The sequence below is a fragment of the Phalangium opilio genome, unplaced genomic scaffold, assembly GCF_054372755.1.
Source record: "Phalangium opilio isolate 3A_F unplaced genomic scaffold, DU_Popi_V2 ptg000063l_1, whole genome shotgun sequence".
NCBI classification, from domain to species: domain Eukaryota; kingdom Metazoa; phylum Arthropoda; class Arachnida; order Opiliones; family Phalangiidae; genus Phalangium; species Phalangium opilio.
In genome coordinates this window covers 5,128,297-5,155,149 of record NW_028324180.1, presented here as the reverse complement: position 1 = coordinate 5,155,149, position 26,853 = coordinate 5,128,297, and the positions used below count along the sequence as shown (strand labels likewise).

Genomic DNA, 26,853 nt, shown 5'->3' with positions numbered 1-26,853 from the left:
GCGTATTTTTAACTTTTATTTTCACTTTTGAGTCTTGAACTCTTGATCCTAGAAACCGCGTCACACTCGCCTAAAGGGAGGGAAGGGAACAGAGGCTAGGGAGTAAGGAAGCGGGCCCAAAACAAAATGTGAGGGAGGGACGGATGCGTTCCGGCCACAGTTTTGAGGGGAAATATTCGTCATTTTATATTTTTCTCTTTTTTGTGAGCTGTTTTGGTCTGTCGTTATGGGAGAGAGTTCTCATTGCCCGAATTTTTCAGGGTACCCGGGTGGTACCCGACCCCCCTAAAAATATTTTTTCAGGGTGTCCTGTGAACTTTCTTGGGTGTCACAGGCTCTCTGGTATCCCCTATTTACAAGTCTGGCTCGTAATAGTATCCACATCGTACCGTACTTGACAGGCGTAGAGAAAATTTGAGTGAATAGCCCTCGATGCGTTACCTTAACTGTTTTAAAATGATTACTTCATTTTTTATTTCTGTTATAATTATAATAGTGAGTATACCCACTATGAGCATCCTTTAACAGTGGTTAAACGAAATACCCGTAAATGTCCATTAAAAGAAGTACAGAAAATGAGAGTGAATAACCCCTCGATGCCCTAACAAAAATAATAACCCTTAATCCTTACTTCTATAAATTTACTTACGTTATAATTGTAATATCCAGGGCCACAAGCTAGTACTTTCTTTTAAAATTCATCTCTATTAGTGGAGAAATACACTTGTTAAATCCCCAAATTATTTACTTATTATTTACTTAGTTTAAATGATAAATAGATCTTAACTTTACTTTAAATATCAAAACACTTAAAAATCAAGGTATACTTCAAATTATGTAATTCTGTTAGCATAAGTTTTACAAGCGCCAAATATCTCTTTACAGAGCGAATAATACCGTGAATTCTTAACCCTTTTTTAACAATGGGCACTCGCGAACTCTCTGCGTTGGGGTTTTTTAAAAAAAGGAAGACATCCCGCGCTCTGAGTTCGAGAACCTTTACCCTAGGTAGCAACTATTTTGGCGCGCAAAATATTTATCTTGTAAATTTCATTCCCCCTTTGTTAGACCAAAAAGTATAAAAGGGACCTCGCGCCCAAAATATAATCAGATTGAAACGAGCTCTTAGCCTTCTCTCTCAGCGACTCGCACTTGGTCGTAACCCGTTTTTTGGGCAGTTTTTGCGCCACGAAATACTTTAACAAATTTCTGGCCTAATTCTGACCCTTAAAATCGACTCACCGCTAAATCGCAAGGACTTAGCCATTTTTTAGATAGTAATTTTTAACCCTTTTGAAACTTTAACTCTTTTCGTATCAACCAGTTTTTTTTGCCAATAAACATAAACTTTGTTTTTTTTTCTCGTACTAAACTTCAGTCGTTTTACTTTAATTTTAAACGCGGATACTAGTTATCGAATCAGACCTACAAAACCTTTAGATATTCAGTACGCGTTGCCACATTTTTTGGTGCCGAAACCCGGGATTTAATTAGTAACGCGTTTTAAAACACTTAACGAACAGTACGAGAAATGCCTCAAGACGTTATGGATGATCTCACGCGATTAAAGGCAAAAAGAACCGGGACCAAACAGTCCGCGTCCCGCGCTAAAAACCTCATGGAAGTCGAATTGGGTAAAGCAAGTCCCGATTTCGCCGCTATCCAGGGGTACCTTAACATCTTAAAAACTAAAGAACAAACGTTAATCGAAATTAACGAAAACATGGAGCCCCTTTTCACCACCGCAGCGGAACTAGAAAAGGACCAACAGACATCGCTCGACTACATCGATGATCTCGTCATAGCCCAATGCCGCGGCAACCAAGCCGTCGATCTTCACAAACAAGCCGCGACTCTAGCGGCCGCTGTTGGCCTAGCAACGACCAGCTCATCCACCAGCTCGTCCAGGAGCGGCACTCCGACCGTTACCCATACCACGCAAGGTATCCTTAACGCGAACCCGCCCGGGACTCAACCGTCGATCGGAAGCTCAACCCCGCTTACCAACGTACCGCCCGGGACTCAACCGTCGATCGGAAGCTCGAACCCGCTTCCCAACGTACCGCCCGCGCCGAATTCCAGCTCGTTACCTCCGCCAAACGGAAACGTTTCGGCCGTCCGCCTACCAAAATTAGAGATCCGTCGGTTTTCGGGAGACATTAGCACGTGGCAAAACTTCTGGGCGCGCTTCGCAACCAGCATCCACAACAACCCAAACCTGAACAAAACGGAGAAACAAAGCTATCTGGTATCCTACTTGGAAGGGCCAGCCCTAACAGCTATTGATGGATTATCACTATCCGACGCCAATTACGATGCCGCTATCGTAGAACTACGCAATCGATTTGGATGCAGAGAGGACATAATCAACGAACACATGCATAACCTATTAAGCCTTCCTACCGTCCGAAAATCAAATGACGTGGTAGGCTTAAGACGGTTACACGACGCTTGTATGACCCAAATTCGAAGCCTAGAAGACCTCCAAGTTATCGACCGTAACTTTGGACTGTTACTCTGCCCAATAATCACGCAACGTCTCCCCGAAGACATCACGCTCGCGTTCAGTCGCGAACACGCTCAACTAAACATTACCGACCTAATGAACTTTCTTCAAAAAGAAATCACAAGCCGCGAACGCGCCTCGGTCCTCGCTCGGTCTACCGGTTCAGACCCCCGCCGCACCGAATCCGACCGCCGGTATCCCGATCGGCCACCGCAGCCTCGAGATTTTCGCTACGACAACAGGAGATCGAGACCACCCAGTGGAGCCGCCGCACTCGCCGTAAACTCCGATATCCGAGCCTGTCTCTACTGCGATAAACACGAACATTCGACTACCCAGTGCAACCAGCTAACCGTAGCCGAAAAGAAGGCTATACTCATGCAAAAGAAACGCTGTTTCATTTGCCTTCGGGAACATCAAGCCCGGAATTGTAATTCCAGATACCGAATTTGCAAGTTTTGCCAGAAACGGCACCACTCTAGTATCTGCGACCGTCCCAAGGAAAACACGCCTGAAAACATAGAGACCGCCACTTCAACGGGCACCGCTCAAATGACCGCCGGAGTTTCGACGAAATCAACGGGAGCCGTATTTCTCCAAACCGCCTTGGCCGTAGCCAATAGTCCCGCCGGACAAAATACCGAGACGGTCCGATGCCTCCTCGACACCGGGAGCCACGTCACGTTTATTAAAGAGAAAATATCCCGAAAGCTCGCGTTGCCAGTCCTACTAGAAGAAAACCTCGAAACCACCAGCTTCGGAAGCACGAAACCCGAACGCAAAATAAGACGGAAGGTGCAGGTGGAGCTCAGGAGTCGCTATAACCCCGAGAAAAGGATCACCATCGAAGCCTACGAAACACCCGAAATATGCGGCTCGGTATTCGCCGTACCGGGCGCGGAACTCTCCCGCGAATTTCAAAGACGAAACCTCCCGATGGCCGACGCAACAACGGTAGAAGAAGGCAATCGCGATCCCCACGCGGTCGACGTACTAATCGGAGCCGACTACCTTTGGGCTATCGCGAGCGGAAAAAGCGAACGTTTCGGACCGACACTAACCGCAATGGAAACTATTTTTGGGTGGACGCTTCAAGGCCCACAGACCGTCGGATCACGCGATATCGGAATAAACACCGTCTCCATCATGCTAATCAACGTAAACTCGAATTTAGAGGAAGAAAGCATCTCGAAAAACCTTCGCGGATTCTGGGAGCTAGAATCGTTCGGCGTCCACGACTTGAACGAAGAAAAAGAATCGGGCAACAAAATCCTAGAAACATTCGCTAAAACAACCGAGTTCCAAGACGGTCGCTACACGGTCGCTCTACCGTTTAAACCAGGCAACTTAAACCTGGGAGACAATTACGCCGTAGCCGCAAAAAGAACCTCGAATCTACTTTTCAAACTAAGAAAAGATCCCGTCAGCTTTAACGAGTACAACACGATAATCAAGGATCAAATCTCCGCCGGAATCGTCGAAAGAGTCGACCCGAGTAAAAACGTCGGCGACGCGCTTTACTACCTGCCGCACCGAGCCGTAATCAGAGAAGCTAGCACTTCAACAAGAACTCGCGTCGTCTACGATGCATCATCTCACGCGACCGACGTCTCCAGCCTTAACGCGTGCCTAGAATCCGGACCGAAGCTAAACCCCGAACTTTTCGACATCTTACTCCGGTTCCGAGAAGGAAAAGTCGCGTACACGGCCGACATAACGAAGGCGTTCCTTCAAATTCAAATCCGCGAGGAAGACCGAGACGTCTTACGATTTCTATGGGTAGACGTCGACGATCCCTACAAGAGCCACACGCTTAGAACCTACCGGATAGCACGCGTCCCTTTCGGCGCAGCATCAAGCCCCTTCCTACTGGCCGCTACCGTCAGGCTTCACGCAAAGAAATACCAGGAGATCTACCCAGAAGCTAGCAAATTACTCGACGACTCTCTCTATGTCGATGACCTAGTCGCAACCTCCACCACCAACGAAGAAGCCATTAAAAGGATATCAGAAGTAGATCAAATCATGCAAGACGCTAGCATGAAACTAACGAAATGGCAAAGCAATTCTCCGAAGGTCAGGGAACATCTAACCGATAAAAATCAAGACACAAAGTCCAAAGAGACCCAGCCATTTTCCGCGCCGCCTAAAGTCCTCGGACTCACGTGGGACAGTACAAAAGACGTCCTTTTGTTCAAAATCAAAGAATTAATGGAGTTCATTCAAAACCGGAAGAGCACCAAACGCTGGGTGCTGAAGTCCGTCGCCAAGATATTCGATCCACTCGGGTTCCTCGCGCCTTTTACGATACGGGCCAAGCTCCTCTTTCAAAAACTTTGGGAAAACGGTCAATCCTGGGACGAGTCACTACCTGAGGAACTAGCAGAAATCTTCGAAGCCTGGTGCTGCCAATTACGAGATTTAACCAAAATCTCCGTGCCCCGCTACTACTACCGGGGAGCCGTTAAGGTCGACGGCGAAGAAATCGAATTACACTGTTTCTCCGACGCAAGTCCTAAAGCCTACGCCGCCGTAGCCTACTTTCGTTACCGGAGCGAAGGAGGAAATATCTCGTCTACATTCATCACGGCAAAATCACGGGTAGCCCCGCTAAAGAAGCTCACACTTCCGCGACTCGAACTAATGGGAGCCCTATTAGCCGCTAAACTCGTCGACCATCTCAAACACCAGCTGAAACTCAAGCCGAACAAAATATTCATGTGGAGCGATTCAAAAATAACCTTAGGATGGATCAAGGGTAGCGCTGACCGATGGAAACCCTTCGTCGCCAACCGAGTAAGAGAAATTCAGACGATCTCCAATCCCATGTCTTGGCGCCATTGCAAGGGAACCGAAAATCCGGCCGACCTCCCAACTCGCGGATGTAAGATGGCCGAACTCGAGCACGATAATTTCTGGTGGCACGGACCCAGCTGGCTCCAAGAAGAATTCAATGTCTCCCAAGACCAACCCGCGGAAATAAGCCTGGACTCCGTACAGGACGAATTAAGGAAGGGTACCCTCACCCTGACCATTGGGACCCCCCAAAAAGAATCTCCGCTAAATATTCGCACCTTCAGCTCACTGAAAAACCTCTATCGCCATACAGCCTGGGTTTTCCGATTCATTAACAACAGTCGCTTCAAGAACCAAAGGCGGATGGGAGAACTTAAAGCCGAAGAAATTCAACTCGCGGAGAAATATTGGATTCGCACGACCCAAGAAGAACAGTTTCCGGAAGAAACTGGCAACCTAGCAAAACAATTGGAGATTCCTAAAACTTCGAAGGTCCTAACGCTGCACCCTCGCCTGGATGATGACGGACTCCTCCGTATAAGCGGTCGACTACAAGGTAGCGGACTCTCTCCCGCGGAACTAAAACCCTATCTTCTCGCTCCGAATCACCCCTTTACGGAATTACTCGTAAAAAACGCACACGAGAAAGTAATGCATGCCGGCGTAATCATAACCACGGTATCGCTACGAGAAAAATTCTGGATTATAAAATCGCGTAACTTCGTGAGCTCGGTCCTACGGAACTGCAACGTATGCAAATATTTTCGAGCGCGCCCGTCCGAAGCCGTCATGGCACCGTTACCGGAGTTCCGAACAACCCCGACGCCAGTCTTCGAAAACACCGGTCTGGACTTCGCTGGTCCCCTTTACACACGGGACGGAAGTAAATGTTACGTCGCGCTATTTACGTGCGCGGTAACACGCGCCGTACACTTGGAGCTGGTTTCCGACCAGACAACGGACACGTTCCTTCTCGCTTTCCGGCGGTTCGTATCAAGACGCGGCATGGTGAAGAATATCCACTCTGACAATGCTAAAACGTTCAAGCGCGCTAAGACCGAACTTAGCGAAATTTGGAAAAACGTCGCAAGCCCAAAAGTCGCTCAATATTTCGGGGAGCATCAAATAAAATGGACCTACATTTGTGACCGAGCCGCCTGGTGGGGTGGCTACTGGGAAAGACTCGTAGGGTCCGTTAAAAACGCCCTACGAAAAACCATCGGCCGAGCCAAACTCTCTTTCGAGGAAATCGCCACCACTCTCACGGAAGCCGAAGCAGCGATCAACTCACGCCCAGTCACCTTCGTCTCCGAAGACGCAAACGAGCCCTCACCATTAACCCCAAATCATTTTCTCGTTGGGGATCGGATGACCAGTTTGCCCTCCACGACGTACCCGAAAGCCTCCGATGTTCCCGCCAACAGGAAGGAGCTGACCCGCCGTCTGAAGTACCGACAGACAGTCATCGATGGATTCTGGAAACGATGGCGTTCCGAATACCTGCTTCAATTACGGTCAGCCCACAACCGTACCAGAAACCAACCGACAACTCCTCTTCAAACCGGAAACGTCGTCCTCATCGGAGAAGAGAAAATGCCGCGCCTAAGTTGGAAGCTGGGAGTTATTGACGAGACCTTCACAGGCCGCGACGGCCATATCAGATCGTGTATGGTGAGATTGGCTGATGGGACCAAGCTTCGCAGACCAATCCAACTACTTTACAACCTCGAACTTTAAATCGCGGTAATTCATTTAAACGAACTTTAAATCGTGTTAATTTTAATCGAACTCTAAACAAACTTAATCTTTTAATCAAATCGCGCATAATATTGAACCTTATAGTTCAATCGGGGGGAGGCTGTTAAATCCCCAAATTATTTACTTATTATTTACTTAGTTTAAATGATAAATAGATCTTAACTTTACTTTAAATATCAAAACACTTAAAAATCAAGGTATACTTCAAATTATGTAATTCTGTTAGCATAAGTTTTACAAGCGCCAAATATCTCTTTACATAGCGAATAATACCGTGAATTCTTAACCCTTTTTTAACAATGGGCACTCGCGAACTCTCTGCGTTGGGGTTTTTTAAAAAAAGGAAGACATCCCGCGCTCTGAGTTCGAGAACCTTTACCCTAGGTAGCAACTATTTTGGCGCGCAAAATATTTATCTTGTAAATTTCATTCCCCCTTTGTTAGACCAAAAAGTATAAAAGGGACCTCGCGCCCAAAATATAATCAGATTGAAACGAGCTCTTAGCCTTCTCTCTCAGCGACTCGCACTTGGTCGTAACCCGTTTTTTGGGCAGTTTTTGCGCCACGAAATACTTTAACAAATTTCTGGCCTAATTCTGACCCTTAAAATCGACTCACCGCTAAATCGCAAGGACTTAGCCATTTTTTAGATAGTAATTTTTAACCCTTTTGAAACTTTAACTCTTTTCGTATCAACCAGTTTTTTTTGCCAATAAACATAAACTTTGTTTTTTTTCTCGTACTAAACTTCAGTCGTTTTACTTTAATTTTAAACGCGGATACTAGTTATCGAATCAGACCTACAAAACCTTTAGATATTCAGTACGCGTTGCCACAACACGTAACTTCTAATAATAAACATCTCCGCAAGACCATTCTAAATATAACGTCGGAATATACTTGCTTTTGCTTTTTAAAAATTCCCCTCGATTTCTTTGGATTTTGAAATAGGGGAGCGGGATTGAAAGCGTGAAACCCTTACTGTCGACGGGTGACAGGAATTCTAATGGGAGTATTAAACCTTCCATTTTAATTAAGGTAACACCATAATCCGCTATCTAGCTTTAAATATGTCGAGCAATCATAAAACACAATTCAAAATGCTTAATCTTACTAGTACAATTAAATGTAATGCTTAAAGTTACTATTATAATTCCCATCCTCTTAAAATACACGAACGTAAAAATCACCTCACCACAATTCTCTCCCATTCACTCTCCCTTAAATGACGAACGAAAAATTCTATACTGCCAAACGCGCTACTCTTTCACGTCTACGGGTACTAGTACTAGAACGAGTACAACAGGGTAGGCCAAACTCTTAAACTGTCCTGTCGGGGGCTGGGGGCCCGGAACTAAAGCCTTGCCTTGGGCCCAAAAAATTGTTAATCCGGCCCTGTGGACGAGCATGATAAAGCCGCGAAAGGCTTACAAGGCTTAGAAAAAATCGAAGGGCCGGAAAAGTATGTAAGCTCCATTGTAATTTTTGAATTTACTCAGTCGTTGACTTCATTTAAAAGGTGGAATGAAATGGGCAGAAAATCAGTACTAATTTTTTATACCATGTTACTTTATCCATTAGGAACATGCGGAGGACGAAAGCTCTGCTGGACCCAGCCGAACCCGGGGGGCGTGGCCGTCGCTATGCAAACAAAGGGCCATATTGGCAGGTGAGAGGTGGCCTAGGCCGGGGTCGAAGAGGACGTGGATATTATTACGAATAATCTTATAAATAAATGAAACAAATAATAATAAAAATTAAAATAAAAAAAAAATAAAATAAATATATCCATATATATGTTTAGTGACAAAATAAAAAAATTTCAAAGAACTTTAAAAACCGAGTCCGAATTTTTTTCCCATACAAAAAGCATTAGGAGGAAATCTGGGTTGGTAGCGCACCTAACGGCGAAAGTTGGAAATAGGGGCGATTTTACTAGTCGTTTTTTAACATGGGGCTTGGGTGAAGCTGGCAGGCCTTCTACCACCGGTAATCTAAGTTGGCCGTGGCACGGCATCGGCGGACATCGCCGTCTATTCGCCGATGAAGCGATGATCCCATACCGTCGTCAAGGCTTAGTGAGTTATGCACCGTTTCTATAAGAAATTTAACACTTTATTTCTTAACATGGTTTTAATTGTACTATCTCGGTTTTAAATACTGGGCAATTTATTTTAATATTAAATTTCCAAGTTCTCCCACATGCACGTCCATCGTAGTTTAGTTTACACGTTAACTCCATAGAAGCGGAAAAATCATGCCCCCAAACATTCAAACTGCTCATGCGCGACCATAAGTGTGAATATGTCTATTCGATTTTAACCACATTTATGTCATAAAAATTCGCGCGGGTCCCTACAAGCTCGCTGATGACGTAGAAATATAGGTAATCTTTCTTTTTTCTCTCCGCGCGCGTGCTACTCACCCCCCTGCTCCTCTGTATTTGATTTAAATTCCACGTCACAAACGCGCGTGCCACTAACGCCCCCCTCCTCCTCTGTATTTGATTTAAATTCCACGTCACAAACGCGCGTGCCACTAACGCCCCCCTCCTCCTCTGTATTTGATTTAAATTCCACGTCACAAACGCGCGTGCCACTAAACCCCCCTCCTCCACTGAATTTGCCTCAAATTCTACGTCACAAACCACTTCGCACCATTTCAGACTAGGAATAAATGTGGTGCGTGTTTAAAGATGAGTGATATATCCATGAAGCGTAAGCTTCTACACTAATTCCATGGTATCATAGAAAGAACGTGTTTGGTTCGTATAGTACTGTACCGCTTTATAGTGCATTGTAACTTTTTAAGTTAATGGTAATACCACATTTAATCTATATTACTTTTCGATTTGCATCATTTTGTGAAATTAATATGAGGTTCTGAAATATATTAATTGCTAAAAGCATAAATCTAATAGTACTTATGGCCGATTGGCAACTTTAAGCCTTTGCCCTTTTGTGTGTAGTAATGTAGTTAAGTTAGTTTTGTTAGTATTACTAATATTAAAAAAATTAGGCCATTTGGCCTGAACCCATGCACTTGTCTTATAATAATAGCCACAGTAGTGACTTAAATATAGAGCTGAAAGCCACTTGGCTTATAATAGAGTGCCACTCTTTTAGTGACATTTCTACATTTCATGTAGTTCAAAGGCTTTTAATAGGATGCTACTTTTAGTGACAATTTCAGAGAGCTCAAAGCCACTTGGCTCATAACATTAATCTAAGAGGCCACTTATTTCAGTGACAATTTCACAGAGTTCAAAGCCACTTGGCTTATAATATTACTCTAAGAGGCCACTATTTCAGTGACAAATTCTAAGAGCTCAAAGCCACTTGGCTCATAACATTAAAAGAGTCCACTATTTCAGTGATAGTTTGAGAAAAGCCACTTGGCTCAGAATATGATGCGACTATTTCGGTGACTTTAGAGAGCTAGAAGCCACTTTGTTGGCTTATAATGTAAAAATAAGACACCACTGTTTCAGCGACAATTTGAAAGAGATGATTCTAATCCTCTTGTATTAATACAAAACTCTAAAAATATTAATAGTGATAGCTGATAAAATTTTCACAAACGTTTAACAATGAGTACTATCGAGGATTTGTCTGAAGACAATTATGTCCCATCAGATAATGTTGGCAGTAGTGATTGTACTGATGATTGTGATAGGGATAAGCGTGTCCATCATTTGCAATTTCATAAGTATCGGGCCAACAAAGAGCCTCCAAAAGACAGTGACAAATGTTACATACCTTGCAATGAAATGAAATGTAACGAATTTGTTGAAGCTGAATGCAAGAAGTCTTTGGCTTTTAAAAGTATAGTTCACCAAACTCTGGACATGAGACACGTGATTAAGGTTTTAAATTCAGTAGAAGATGGCACTTTTGATCAAAATATTCTAAAATTCTGTCCAAAGAAGAGGATAAAAGGAGGTGATATTTTTATTTTATCCACAAGTGATGTAATGAAAGTGAAAGACCTTTTCAATGATGGGATGCGTTGGCAGTTAAAGGCAACTGCATCAAACAAAAAGCAACCATCTATTATTAAACGGACTTTCTATGTAAGGTCTAATAATTCTGCTAAAGGCTGTAATAAGTTCCAAAAGCACGTCTATACCCTTGATGTGGATAAGGGTCCATATCCTGTTTTGGTACACTACAAAGGGAATGAAAAATTGTGGGTTGATAGACCCCATGGGAATACAAAGAAAAAAAACGCAATTGGTTTCCAACAAATCGTTCAACGTTAACTTGTGTGAAAACTTTAACAACGAAGGCTACTGCTCCTAAGGATGTGTATCATGAAATAGTAACAGATGTTAATAAGGAGTTAAAAGAATGTAAATTAGATGAAAACCAACCCAATATTCTTGAAGTAGAGCCGCGGGCAATGCCAAGAAATACCAAGAAAGCTGAAAATGCAAATTATTTGATAAAAAAGAAACAAAAAATAAGCATGGATTCTGTTCATGGTGTAATATTTTTGAAAGAAGGAAAATATGAAAATATTATTAGAGAAATTGATCTCTCCATAGTTTTTGGTGACCCTGAAGCGATAAAATTGGCATGGCGTCTTTTAAGGCAGTGTTTTAATGATGAAACTATTGAGCAATGCATTACATTTTGGGCAGAATTAGTTTTAGAACTCAACTTCGATGACCTTGGAGGAAATGCTCCAATAGTAACAGATCGTGAGAGGGGAATCGTTGAGGCTATAAAAAGAAGTTGCCCTACAGCTGGTCAAAATTTATTGTATTGCCTCAATCATATTAAGGATAACATTATCTATGGTTTCGCCGTTTTAAGGATGTGGATGATGATATCCCAGCTTGTAATTTCCACTTACAGGAGTTACTCAAGTGCGAAACTCGAGAGTTATTTGATGAACTATATGATGAATTTCATAGAAAATGGTCAGGGAAATTTCTAGAGTATTTTGATAAACATTTGAAGGAAAATCTCATAAATCATGCTATTGCGGCAAAATACCTGCGTTTTTCTGCATTTCACGAAAACTAAAATTCTCAGTGAATCCTTTCATAAGCAGTTAAAAGACAAAACCAACAATACTGAAGATGATTTTGACGAAGCTGTATTAATTTTCACCCTTTTCCAGCAACATTAATTGTTTGAATTTAATCGAGCCTATAAAAATCATGGAAATTATTATTAGAAAGAAAATTTAGAGGCTGAAGATCTAGACCTGCATTTAGAAGTTGATTTAGTTCCAATTATTGATGTAGTCCAAGCAGTCAAGTCTGGATTATATTCTGGTCAAGAACCGAATAATCGTCTCATGCATTCCAAATATGAATACAGACTATCATTTACAACATTAGCCGAAATGATTCTTGAAAATGGACTAATTTAGCTCTGCCTTCACTTACAAGTTTATAAAGTCAGAAACCCTTTTCACAAAAGCCGTGTCTATGTTGTAAACGCGAGAGACTCTAAAAGAGAACGCTATTGCAGACATGCCAAAGGACAGTTTTCTCACCTTTTAGCTGTAAAAATGTTATGTGATAAGTACTCCTAGTGCCAAAAAACCGGCGTTTTCACTCATTGATAGCTACAAGGTATCATCAACAGGAAAGAGAGGCCTCAAAGGAAACTTTTCAAACCTAGTAGATTATACGATTTTAGATGCCCCTGATTCCATTAATGCAAAAAGCAAAAATGAGACTCTACTTACATCTGATGAAGATAAAGTTAGTTTATCATATTATGCTAAAGTCACTACAGAAACGTTGGAAACTTCTAAATTTGACATTCACCCCACCAAAAAGGTAGTGACAAGCGAAACTATAGATGGTGATAAAGATATTGAAATAGGTTTGAAGTCCGCGCAAAAAAGACTTTCATTAGACTTTGATTCATCCATAAATGGACTAAATACCAATAACAAGGCTTTTGTTGAAGATGATAAAGATCTTAATGAAGCGTCTCGAATGATATCAGATCAGGCAGATGCAGTTAATGAAATCTCACCAGCCATAAATAAAACGATAGAACCAGCAAGAAAAGGATTCTTTCAAACTGTGACATATCCGAAAACGAGGAAATTCTGATCCGAGAAATGCTAGAGAAAGTGATAAAGACAGCAATAAATACGAAAACAAGGCCGATACTGATTTGAGGAATGACGAAGAAGTTGATGAAGAGGTGGAACCTCATTTGGGGACCCAGTACATTCCCTCGTGATGACGAAGGGTATAAAAAAAAGGTCAAGGAAAAAATCTTTGAATCTCTAAGTCCGGAAATACCCATTTCTACACCTCTATTAGAGAAAGCCATTGAATCAGTAATTTATGAGGCGAACACAACTTAATTTTACAGTCTTTCAAAAACTCATGATTATACTCTTGTAGAAAGTGACCCTACATTAATGCCTATCGTATCTCTCACGGTTCGAGCGAATATAAAGCCCAAAAACAATTTTCCTGTTTTTTTTATTCCCTCTATGAAATTGGAAAATCACATAATGCTTGGTGTAGCAGGCTGCAAATCAAGATCTATAACAATTTTGGATCCTTCACAGGATAAATTCACAGTTCGTGACTTCAAGGAGGAGTTTAAAATTCTTAGTTTTCTTTCAAATGCTACTTTTAATTTCAAGCGAAGAAAATGGGTTATACAGATTTATAAGAGAATACAGTAAAAAGAAGACGTATAACAAGTAAAATGAATGAGACCAAAAAACAAGACCAGGGCCGGATTAACCACTAGGCAAGTTAGGCAATTGCCTAGGGCCCGGATATCTGAGGGGCCCGTAATCAGCTAGTTTTCAAAAATTGAGAAAATAAAAAACCAAAAAATAAATTTCCCCCTCTTTCTCTACCGAAACATACCGTCACTGACACCATGGAAAAGCCAGGTGAGATGTAACGGCAGCCTAATGTTGAAAAATCCGTTAAACAAAAACATTTTGGTAATTTATAAAGTAAGAAAGAAAAAGACGAAAAGAAACTTAAAATTCAATGGAAATGTATTTTCAGAAGTCGCAATCCTCGGAGAAAGAAATATCATTTTGAATCCGTGTTGTTACTGACCGTCATTAAACACTGGAGTTGCATTTTATGATTCCTTGATAAGCTTTATTCAGGGTGTTCGTGATAATTTGAAATATTTTAAATAATTGCTCAGCTCACAAAAGAGATAATTTACAAAAATAACGAAGAAAGGGGGAAAACTACGTAAACGGTTCTTTGATGAAGGCGCAGGAAAGAACAAGGCGACCCAAGGGTTGGGCTCGTAACAGACTTGTAAATAGTGATAATTTCATCGGGAGCCCAATTTTCTTGGCTACCCGGGGCTCGCTAGTGAACAAGAGTAAATAAATAAAATAAAAAAAAAATAAAATAACTTGAATATCATACTGAGACATACAACTATTTTGGTGTCGAGGTCAACCCGCGTATTTTTAACTTTTATTTTCACTTTTGAGTCTTGAACTCTTGATCCTAGAAACCGCGTCACACTCGCCTAAAGGGAGGGAAGGGAACAGAGGCTAGGGAGTAAGGAAGCGGGCCCAAAACAAAATGTGAGGGAGGGACGGATGCGTTCCGGCCACAGTTTTGAGGGGAAATATTCGTCATTTTATATTTTTCTCTTTTTTGTGAGCTGTTTTGGTCTGTCGTTATGGGAGAGAGTTCTCATTGCCCGAATTTTTCAGGGTACCCGGGTGGTACCCGACCCCCCTAAAAATATTTTTTCAGGGTGTCCTGTGAACTTTCTTGGGTGTCACAGGCTCTCTGGTATCCCCTATTTACAAGTCTGGCTCGTAATAGTATCCACATCGTACCGTACTTGACAGGCGTAGAGAAAATTTGAGTGAATAGCCCTCGATGCGTTACCTTAACTGTTTTAAAATGATTACTTCATTTTTTATTTCTGTTATAATTATAATAGTGAGTATACCCACTATGAGCATCCTTTAACAGTGGTTAAACGAAATACCCGTAAATGTCCATTAAAAGAAGTACAGAAAATGAGAGTGAATAACCCCTCGATGCCCTAACAAAAATAATAACCCTTAATCCTTACTTCTATAAATTTACTTACGTTATAATTGTAATATCCAGGGCCACAAGCTAGTACTTTCTATTAGTGGAGAAATACACGTAACTTCTAATAATAAACATCTCCTCAAGACCATTCTAAATATAACGTCGGAATATACTTGCTTTTGCTTTTTAAAAATTCCCCTCGATTTCTTTGGATTTTGAAATAGGGGAGCGGGATTGAAAGCGTGAAACCCTTATTGTCGACGGGTGACAGGAATTCTAATGGGAGTATTAAACCTTCCATTTTAATTAAGGTAACACCATAATCCGCTATCTAGCTTTAAATATGTCGAGCAATCATAAAACACAATTCAAAATGCTTAATCTTACTAGTACAATTAAATGTAATGCTTAAAGTTACTATTATAATTCCCATCCTCTTAAAATACACGAACGTAAAAATCACCTCACCACAATTCTCTCCCATTAACTCTCCCTTAAATGACGAACGAAAAATTCTATACTGCCAAACGCGCTACTCTTTCACGTCTACGGGTACTAGTACTAGAACGAGTACAACAGGGTAGGCCAAACTCTTAAACTGTCCTGTGGGGGGCTGGGGGCCCGGAACTAAAGCCTTGCCTTGGGCCCAAAAAATTGTTAATCCGGCCCTGAACAAGACCTTTCACGTTCAGGAGGTACCTTAGAAGAAGAGTTAGATTTTTATAATTTCAAATGTGATGAATCTTGTGAGAGAGAGATTCAAAGTGACCTTCTTTATAGAAGCCATAGACCCAGAGAGCTTAATGAATTTTGCATTTTGGACAAAGCACTGATTACTCTTGTCAAGCACTTAGAAATGAACGACGTGTTTTTGGTAGTACCCATTACCATTTACCAATACATGTTTATTGAAGACGAAGGGCAAAGCCAACGGCAAGTAAAAGCCTTTTTTCAAAAAAGTAACTGTGCATTTTTAGGTGGAAGTGACCGCCATTTTATCCTGGCTATTCCACGTAATGTTGGCTCTTCGGACCATTGGCTTCTAGGTGTCATACGAAGTAATGGTCAAATAACAATTTTTGATTCTATGGAAACATCATCGAACGTAACTTCGGGACAAGGATTGACTCTGAGGGCTGGGCCGATCGGGCTGAGGTCCGAAGCGGGTCTGGCACTGCACCGGGACTGGGCGAGACCGACCGGCAACGGTTTGGTTGAGCCCGGACCAGCGTCGGGGCCTTCCCGTGGAATATTTCAGCTGCGCGGCGTGTTGGGTCTCGTGCCTGGCGCGACCGTTTCGGTCGGCAACTAACAGCCAACTAAGAAATGGCACGGACCAGGGGAATCCGACTGTCTAATTAAAACAAAGCATTGCGATGGCCATTGATCAGTGTTGACGCAATGTGATTTCTGCCCAGTGCTCTGAATGTTAAAGTGAAAAAATTCAACCAAGCGCGGGTAAACGGCGGGAGTAACTATGACTCTCTTAACGTCGTCTGCTTAAGTCGCGTTTTTGCCGCGCTCCGGACTTTCTGTTAATTTGAGTAATTTTTCGTGCTTTTTGTTGCGGTTTTCGGTTAATTTCTTTAATCGGAACGTATCAGCTTCAGTTTGAGTGCTTCCACGACGTTCTACGTCGTTTTTTACTCAGTTAGAGGGATTTTTGTGTTTGCCAGAGCGTTAACCTGGTCTCTTATTGCTGGCCAGGGCGCTCGCCCAAGTGGTTCCTGGGACTTTTGAGCCCACTCAGTTCCTTCGTCATCACCATCTGCACGTTTCAAGACATCTCTGAACCTTCTGCGACCAGTCATTATAAAGATAAGTCCTGAATTTTCATTGCCCATAGCGTTAACCTGGTCCCCTATTGCTGGACAGGGCGCCAGCCCACGTGGTTGCTGTGCCAGTTTGAACCACGCATATCTTCCGTTACCACCCGCTGAACGTTTAAACCTCTTTGGACCTTCTATGAAAAGTCTTTGTAAAGATTAGTCCTAGAAAACCGTTTAGCTCTGGAAAAGCAGCGGGAATTTTCAGTGATACTTATTTTCGCCTCGTGGTGATGCGGTAAGCGTTCTAGGAGTGTGTTATTGAGGTTTTTCTGAAGCCCCGCCAGCTGATCTTTCTTCTCGGACCAACGGGAATACTCTCCGATTTACCGTTCGCAAGATAAGTACTGTTTTAATTCTTGGCTACCTGCAGGGAACACTATCGCTTTAACTCAAACTTGCTCGTAGTGGATTTTTCGCGTACGTTGACCGGATTTCTACCAGAGTTTCTTATAGAACTCGGCTAAATTGAAGAATAGCCCCTGCTCTTCCAAACTTAATAAATCATATACTAAAGGAAAGCTTACGTCTTCCTCTATCCATTGCATATCATTAAAAGTTGCGCAAACAATAATTAATGCGAATAATTAATAATATTTATTTAGCCTTGTCGAAGGCACGGCTTTATTGAATGGATGGTTCCGGCGTAGCCCGGACCCGATAAGCGCGTGCGCACGCGTTACCAAAAAAAGTAAAGATAAATATAGCTTCAAACACAAGAGGTAAGAGCGATCCGATAGTCCAGTGGTTACAGCGGTTGAACTATGGAGTGAAATGTAGGTTCGAACCCAGTCAAAGATAAGTAGTAAAGTTTTTTTCATAATTTTATCAGAAATGTATTAATTTCGCAAATTTATATTTATTTTTTTATATAGTGTAGTTTCTTGGAGTAATTGTAAAAATAAAACAAATTTTAATTTATGTTTTTGTTTATTTCCACTCGGGGGCCGGTTGTAACCTTCATATAGGGGCAAGTTTTGAATGGCCGAAATTTTGGCTTAATTGCATATGGTTTTTTTGGAAAAGGAAATAGCAAAAACATGTGAAAATGGTTTTCAACCAAGAAAACCATTAACTACCTCCTTTTCCAGAAATTTTCAGGTGTTTTTAGTTTCACTCTAAAAATCTAAATCATTTGGACGATGATCCACTCGGGGGCCGGTTGTAACCTTCATATAGGGGCAAGTTTTGAATGGTCGAAATTTTGGCTTAATTGCATATGGTTTTTTTTGGAAAAGGAAATAGCAAAAACATGTGAAAATGGTTTTGAACCACGAAAACCATTAACTACCTCCTTTTCCAGAAATTTTCAGGTGTTTTTATTTTCACTCTAAAAATCTAAATCATTTGGACGATGATCCAAATCGGCTCCATTTGGGTAGGGCGCTTAAAAACGTATTCTCTAACCCAAATCCAAATCGACATTTGTATCCCCCGCCAAACCTTTATCCAAACCAAATGTACGTCACTTCCTCTTTCATTACGTAATTTTACTTAGTGTTTATTAGTCAATTCTTTTGCGGCGTTTAATATAAAAGTAGAATGTTTTTAAGCCTTGGATTTTTGCATGTTAGATTGTAATAATTTTGTACAAATAAGAAACCTCTAAATTTGATAGTTAAAGCTTATTAGGCCTAATTAATATTAATTGGGAGATTAATTTGAATGAAAAATAGGTGGATATCTTTTATTAATTGGGAAATAATGCACACATTTTACATTTAAATTTTGGAAGTAAACATTTATTTTGTGTATATAAAATTCATAATTAATTTCACTAAGGCATAAACTAATTACCTACGAGGAATTAACTAGTACATATGTTTAATATTAGAATTTAACTCGATTCAAAACTAATAAAGTTTTGAACCGGTTTTTTTTTTAATTTAGTTAGTAAAATTTGTGATTGTCGATTGGTCAATATTGTACATTAATTAACCAATGGTGGAACCAATTTTTTTTGAAACTGAAATATCAATCAATCATCTACTGAAAGAGGTATCAACCTACTTTTTTTCAAAAGAATTTAAATAAGGATTATATTTTTATGCGAAGAGAATATTTTGGTAATTTTGGTCAAATTTAGATATCCGGTAATCTAGTTGATATGACATAAAGCACTTTTTGCCCATATCTATTTTAACTTTAATCACAGATTTCGCTTACCATTTCACAAGCATAATAAACACTACTGAAGGACGCAAATCTATCTGTGATCGGTAACGGCAGAAGCTAATAGAAAACTATTATATTAATGGGTTTGAAGGTCATTTGCACATTTCTATTTGAGTTGTTGCGAGAGAAACTTCAATGGAATATAAGTAGATATCTCTTGATATCTCTTTCAGTAGATAAAAAAAATTGGTATTGGTATTTCAATTAAGCTTATATATCAACATCGGTTAATTTACGATATGTGCTTATGATGGTAGTCTGTTTATAAAATTAAATCGTTACTTAAGTGTCACTAGACAGTATCTACCTCCAAAATCGAGAGTAATTAACTTAATAACCATCTCCTCATCACAGGATATCCGAGGGTCAATTTCTTATATCATTGACATGTGATAATCTGACGAAGGTTCACTATAGCTCAGTCAACTTTTGGCAAGGCCTAATACCGTTTTGCTTGACTGCATGTCGCCGTCAAATTCCTTTTAAAGCATAGATCATATAGTATGCAACTATCCACCCTTTATTTTCATTTCGCAACACACGTTGGATTCGTAAACCTCGACGCGCACCACCATTAGAAGCTTTAAAATGCAAACACAACAACACACTGAGCGGCTGAGCGCATACATTTTTAGTAAATAACATTTCTCACTACACTACAGCTGTTTTCGGGGCTGAAGCGACCGAAAGACGGCGATAAAGAAACATTCTCCAGTCCGTTAAAAGGGGGTAGTTTCGAGGGAACGAAATTCAAATGCAAGGCGCGTTCTTTCAACGAAAAACATTGAATTCTTACGAATACGGACGTTTTACGCAATTATAAAATTGAAATTTTATACAATTAAGTAATATTTAAGAAAACAAAGCACTCATTTAAAGATCTAAACTTTAAAAATACGACGCTACGAGATGGACAAGTAACGGGGCTTAAAACGAGGAACAAAAAAAATTATTTTTAATTAAATGGCAAAAATCAACGGTAAGCCAAGGCTTAGCTTCATTTCACCGCCTTAAAAAAAGTGCCAAGTTTAGAAATAGATTGTGGGACAATGAAAAGGTGGAAAATTATGAAATTAGGCTTATATTAAAGCATGAATCCTACTTTATATTATATTTAAAATCCAGCCATGTGCAAATCCTCATAAAAATGAAAATGACAACGAAAAAGGACCCACTCTCAAAATATTTCCCCTTAAAAAAATGGCGGCCACAAACGGGGTGAAAATGGAGAAAAAAGCTATCCAAATGACGATTTGGCCGGCCATTTGTGAACTAGGCTATGCGGGGAAACTACTTCCTGTTTGTAGGAAGAACTGAACTGACTCAGACTAAGAACATTTTTTCAAAACTTTTTGGAAGGGGCGCCTATTTGAAAAAAAATAAATGTCGAATTCTTCGGATTCGGGTTCATCTTCATCTTCGGAGGAAGAAGTTTTAGTTCCACAAGCGGACCTTATAACCGCTTTCACGATACACGATATGTGTAGAAAAAAAATTAGATGTTATTCAGTGGTTAAAAGAGAAAAAATTAACTGCTGATTCAAGAATTTGCACCGTTTGCAACGAGCCAAGGGTATTTTCTCGGCCAGGGAAAAAAACATTGACGAATATGCTTGGCGATGCCAAAGGAAAAGAAAAGTCGAAAAGAGAAAGGAGAAAAGGATCTGTAAAACCGAAGATTCAACTCGAAAAAACTCTTTCTTTGAAAGATCTAAGCTAAACCTAAGAGAAATTCTTCTCATTTTGCATTATTACGTTTACAACGTCAATCCCCAGACATATGTGTCGCAGGAAATTTACGTCTCTGCAAAGACATTAATAGACTGGCAAAATTTTGTAGAGAAGGGGCATATGATGCAGTTTTTAGCCGGAATAAGGTAATTGGCGGTGTTGGAAAAACAGTTGAGGTGGATGAATCAAAATTTTTTAAAAGAAAGTACCATAGGGGAAAAAGAGTGGAGGGACAGTGGGTCCTAGGAGGAGTCGAGAGGGAGAGTGGGAGATTCTTTATGGTACCTGTGGAGAAGAGAGACGCCGCGACACTGGTTCCGATATTGAAGAACTGGATCCTTCCTGGTACTACAATCCACACTGATTGTTGGAAATCGTATGATTTGTTACACCAGGAAGGATTCCAGCACTATACAGTCAATCATTCAAAAAACTTCAAAGATCCAGTGTCCGGCGTACACACAAACAAAATTAAAGGCGCTTGGGCGCATGCCAAAGCCGCAATGCCGAGAGGAGGGCGAAGGAAACATATTTCTATTTGGGATATTTTGCCATGTACATGTTTAGAATGTGGGCGCGAAGAGAAAAAAAAATGTTTTTTGGCATTTTTGGAGGTGCCCGCCCGTTTGTATGATCCCGCGAAACCATCAGAAGAGGATTTACAAGCTGCCGGGCCAGCTCCAAATGACTGAATTTTGAACCTTTTTTGAAACTTTTATTAAATAATATTTTCCCTACCAATTCTTTGCTTCTTTTTTAAAATAAATTTTGTTAAAATTGCCTTAAATCTCATTTATTTCGTTGTCTAGGTTAGATAAGGTTAGGTTAGGTTAGGTTTGGTTTGGTTAGGTTCGTATTTTTGAAATTCCGACTCTAAAAATAAATTTTTTTTAACTTCCCTTTATTTGCGCCGAAAGATTTTGGCACCATATTTTTTCTCACATCAAACTACATCGGAAAAAAACGTGAGCAGGGGCTATTCACGCTCATTCTTTTAAGCCCAATCTTGACTCTCTACGCTAATTTTTGGTGATTTATGAGCAATTTACTGTATTTCGGTTTTCAGTCATAGCCTTAAGAATCGCGCGCATACCCATAGTTGCCTTCCGGATCGCGCGCACATGCAATTTTGTGCACAAATTTTTTGAAAACGGTTTTTTCACGGTTTTGTGACTTAAAAATAGGTTCTTCGACATTTTACGCCGTATTTCATCATGCCGGGATCTAGTTCTGACGAAGACGATGCTGCTTTAAAATCCAAAACGCCTATACCGCGTGAATCTCTTAACGGCGTTGCCTCTAGTGCCATAAACCTTGACAATTCTCCAAATTCACTGGACTCGTTTACCCAGTCCCACGTCGATTCTAATCAGGTTGAGACGAATCAGCATCCCGCTTCACCGTTGCCCTTTGGCTACGTCTCACACGCCTATCTTTTGCCTGTTGGAGCTCTCCGCCAAATTTGAGGCGTTGCTCACCTATCGCACTTCGTCAAATAAGAAAGTATTCCACATGCCGGGAGTGTGGCGCACTCCTGTAAGCCAAGCTTCTTGGTTGCAAAGTTTGAGGGAATACGACACATGTCGGCGATCCTACCCTATAGGTGCCGACTGTCCCGTGTCCGCCGGAGGTGACTTACCCCAATTCCACCTTCCGTCACCTCCCGAGTAAACCTCATTTCCTTTCCTGTTTACACACATACGACCTAGCGACCCACGTCAGTGTTGGGCCGCGTAGGGTCTCACACTCCATTAAATCTTCCTGGAGCACAAAGCCTCACGGCTATACGCTCTAAGTGTGGGTGGTAGGGAAAAAATATTCAACAAGGCCTACCGCAAATCTGCTCACGCTCTATGGGCCTTGACCTGCAAAGTACTGCTGATCATATTGAGGGCACGTACGCTGAAAATAAACGGATTACAGATAAACTGCTCGCCCAAACACCAAGCACCAGAAATATTCCGTCCGTGGACGTTGACGCTACGTCACTGTTGTGTAAATAGATTAGCCTTATCAGTAGACGATAATAGACTTATTAGTTTTTTTAATAGACAATCTTTCATGTATATATAGAGCAGTAATAACTTAGAACCATCACTCGACGATACGCGGTGTACATGTAACTTACCGACAATAATAAATACTTTTATTACCCAAAGTCTTACGCGTACTTTTCGTACTTAAACACTACAAATTGGCGACGGAGGCGAGATCCGGTAATTACTTAGTACGCGTCAAGTCGTGAGTAGATAATAAAGATGGCCACCGCTCTTTTCGGACATATTGGGCTGTTCGACAGCGGTTCAGAAATTTGGACATTATACGCGGAACGATTAGACGAATTCTTTGCTTCTAACGACATCGTTAATGACACGAAAAAGAAGTCCATGCTGCTGGCGGTGATAGGAGCTGACGCATACGCAATTCTACGCAGTCTGGTCAGTCCTGCTAAACCCACCACAAAGACCTACGACGAATTGGTCGCCGCATTGAGTCAACATTTCAGTCCCACACCTTCGGAGATCGTAGAGAGATACAAATTCAACTGCCGCATCAGAAAGGACGGGGAATCCATAGCAACTTACGTATCAGAGTTGAGGAAGATGAGTGAATTTTGCAATTATCAGACCACCTTGGACACCATGCTTAGAGACAGGCTAGTTTGTGGTTGTCGCGACGACGCATTGCAAGCTAGACTTTTGGCCGAAACACAATTAACTTTGGCAAAGGCCATCTCAATTGCCCAAACAATGGAATCTGCTGCTAGAAATGTCGTGGACATTAAATTGCAGAACAATGACAATCCCGAAGGTGTGCACGCTGTTTCCGTTCTATCCAAACAACGACGCAACGGGCGGACCAAGTTCAGCCAGCAACGCAAGCATCACGAGAAAATGCGACACCAATCGAACAAAGAATGCTCTCGATGCACAGAGACTCAGCACACCGCAACAAGTTGCCCGTTTCTGAATGCCATATGCTACAATTGCAACAAGGAAGGTCATCTGGCTCGAGCATGTCGCCTACCAAAAAGGAACCCACCATCTGCAACAGCCAACCAAATCACAGTTCAGGACCACTACAGTTCCGATGAGCACATCTCTTACGTCACAACAATACCCTTATCACAAGATTTGAACGGTATCTACCATCTGGCAACACGAAAAAACAACGAGCACATACCCGCGCCATATAAAATCACGTGCTGCATCAATGGAAAGCCCACAGAGATGGAGGTCGACACGGGTTCAGCTTTCACTCTCATGCCAAGCAGCGAAGCCGACCACATAAAGAAGACAGACATCCAGCCTTTTAACATACGCCTTGCTTCAATTTCTGGTCAACAGATCGTCGTCGAGGGCCTTTCCATGACTACAGTCCGGTTCAACGGCCAGGAAGAGTTACTTCCTCTTGTCATCTACAGAGGTCACGGCCCGATTCTCTGCGGCCGCACTTGGATATCCTCCGGTTTGCCGATATGGAAGGAAGGGGTTCTACCGCAAGTCAATAATACTATTTCGCACATATCATCTCGGCAGTCTGCGCTGGATCGCATACTCGCAAAACACGACAACCTCTTCGGACCAGAATTAGGATGCCTCAAGAACGTCAAAGTTCACCTATATCGGAAACCAGAAGTATCCGCAAAATTTTACAAGGCAAGATCCGTTCCATATGCCCTGAAGGAAAAAGTAGAACAGGAAATACAGAGACTTGAGCAGTTAGGAATCATTTCACCAATCCCATTTGCAGAATCAGCTGCACCAATCGTGCCCGTAATGAAAAAGAACAAAACGGTCAGAATTTGCGGAGGTTTCAAAGTAACCAGCAACCAAGTCATCGATCGGGAACAGTACCCTTTACCACGTACGGAAGACATATTCGCCAAACTAGCTGGATGCACCGTGTTTTCTCGTATCGATCTACGCGATGCGTACTGCCAATTGGAATTGGATGAAGAATCAAAGGACCTAGTAGTAATCAATACCACAAAAGGACTGTACAAGTACAATCGGCTCCCATTCGGGATATCGTCATCGGCAGCTATTTTCAGAAGCACATGGAGATATTGCTAAACGATCACCAAGGCGTCTCACCGTTTCAAGACGACGTCGTTCTCGGGGGAAAGTCGACCGAGGATCATTTACAAAGATTGGACAAACTACTCACCACGTTAGAAGACGCGGGTTTGAAACTAAGGAAAGACAAATGTCTGTTCCTGCAGTCATCGATCGACTTTCTGGGACATCGTTTGGACGGAAAAGGCCTCCATCCACAGAACGCGAAGATGGACGCTATCATGAAAGCTCCGGAGCCCAACAATGTCGAAGAATTAAGATCGTTCCTTGGCCTAATAAATTACTATTCCAAATTCATTCCGAATCATGCCACGCACTTATCACCATTGTATTCTCTCCTCGTCAAAACAGCATCTTGGAGTTGGGGTCCAGATCAGCAAGAAGCGTTCCTCAAGGCGAAGACTCTCCTAGCCAATTCCAAAGTCCTTGCCCATTTTGACCAAAAGAAAGAAGTTCGGTTAGCTTGCGATGCATCACCCATCGACATTGGAGCAGTGATATCACATTATGCAAACGGCATTGAACAACCGATCGCTTTTGCGTCACGAACCCTATCCTCAGCTGAACGAAATTATTCACAGATGGAGAGAGAGGCCTTGGCAATCGTATATGGCGTAACCAAATTCCGCGACTACTTATTGGGACGACGTTTCAAGTTAATGACTGACCACCAGCCTCTGGTCACGTTGTTGTCAGAAAAGAAGCCCGTTCCTCAGATGGCAGCCGCACGTCTCCAAAGATGGGCTTTACAATTATCGGCGTACGATTACGTTATAGAGTACAAGAAGGGATCTCACAATGCCAATGCGGACGCACTAAGCAGACTACCACTCCAAATGCAGGATAGCGACTCGCCTCTCCCGGCAGAACACGTTTTTCTAATCCAAGCTCTAAACGATGGTCCTGTAAAAGTCAAGCAACTGGAGGAAGCAACCAGAAACGACGCACTACTCTCATCAATCATAAACCAAGTCAAACATGGATGGTTTCCAAGGCATAAAATCCCCGAAGAGGAGTTACCATACTTTCGAAGACGAGATGAACTCGCAACCATGAACCAAATCCTAACGATAGGTCAAAGGGTAGTAATTCCACCGAGCCTAAGGAACACAATGATGGAATACCTGCATGAGACTCATCAAGGAATAGTGAAGATGAAGTTATTGGCAAGATCCACTTTCTGGTGGCCAGGCATCGACAAAGAAATTGCAAACTGCGTCGCAAGCTGCACGTCGTGTCAACGGCAAGCCGATGATCCAAAGAAAAGTTATTCAGCATGGCCCGTTCCAAAGTCACCATGGCATAGGGGGCACATCGACTTTGCCGGACCAGTAGAAGGAAAACTGCTGCTGATCATTGTCGATGCGTTTAGCAAATGGATCGAGGTCGACATAGTCAACACAGCATCAACACAAAACGTTATCCGATCTCTTCGCACAAAAATGGCTCGCTTCGGAATTATGGACACTTTAGTATCCAACAACGCGACGTGTTTTACCAGCACGGAGTTTTCCGAATTCATCAAGAGGAATGAAATCCGTCACATCACCAGTCCTCCGTACCACCCCGAGTCAAACGGTCAGGCAGAACGGACCGTGAGAACTATAAAAGGATCAATCAAGAAGCTCTCAACCGGCACATGCTTGGAATCCGAAGTACTCAACTCTGGCCTTCACACATACACCAGTGGCACCTTGGAACAGCGCATTGCACGTATTCTGATGCGGCATAGGCGAACGCCTCTCTCAACAGGAAAGTCGCCGGCAGAATTAATGTTGGGTCGTAACATCATTACAAAAATGGATTTATGTCATCCCAGAAACCAGACCGAAACATCAGAGAAAAATGACAAACATCAACATCAAGTTGAAGATCCCATATACATGCGCAACTACTCGAGGGGACCAAAATGGATTCCGGGAGTCATCAAAGGTCTAATAGGAACCAACATGTACCAAGTGCTAG

The 26,853-nt window shown here is 41.9% G+C and overlaps 1 protein-coding gene and 1 long non-coding RNA gene across 2 annotated transcripts; one reads left to right on the top strand and one right to left on the bottom strand.

Annotated features, from left to right (window-relative positions):
- The first annotated feature begins 1,531 nt into the window (after window positions 1-1,531).
- LOC149662797 (uncharacterized) lies at window positions 1,532-7,039 on the top strand. Its single transcript, XM_089842318.1, has one exon. It carries the CDS (start codon window positions 1,532-1,534, stop codon window positions 7,037-7,039), a length of 5,508 nt encoding a protein of 1,835 aa, XP_089698444.1.
- A 6,860-nt stretch (window positions 7,040-13,899) lies between these two features.
- On the bottom strand, window positions 13,900-15,140 carry LOC149662796 (uncharacterized). The gene is made up of 3 exons (XR_016368668.1): window positions 14,993-15,140; window positions 14,458-14,929; window positions 13,900-14,387 (listed from the first exon to the last, which is right to left on the bottom strand). It is a non-coding gene; the product is annotated as an uncharacterized LOC149662796 (long non-coding RNA).
- Between the last annotated feature and the right edge of the window lie 11,713 nt (window positions 15,141-26,853).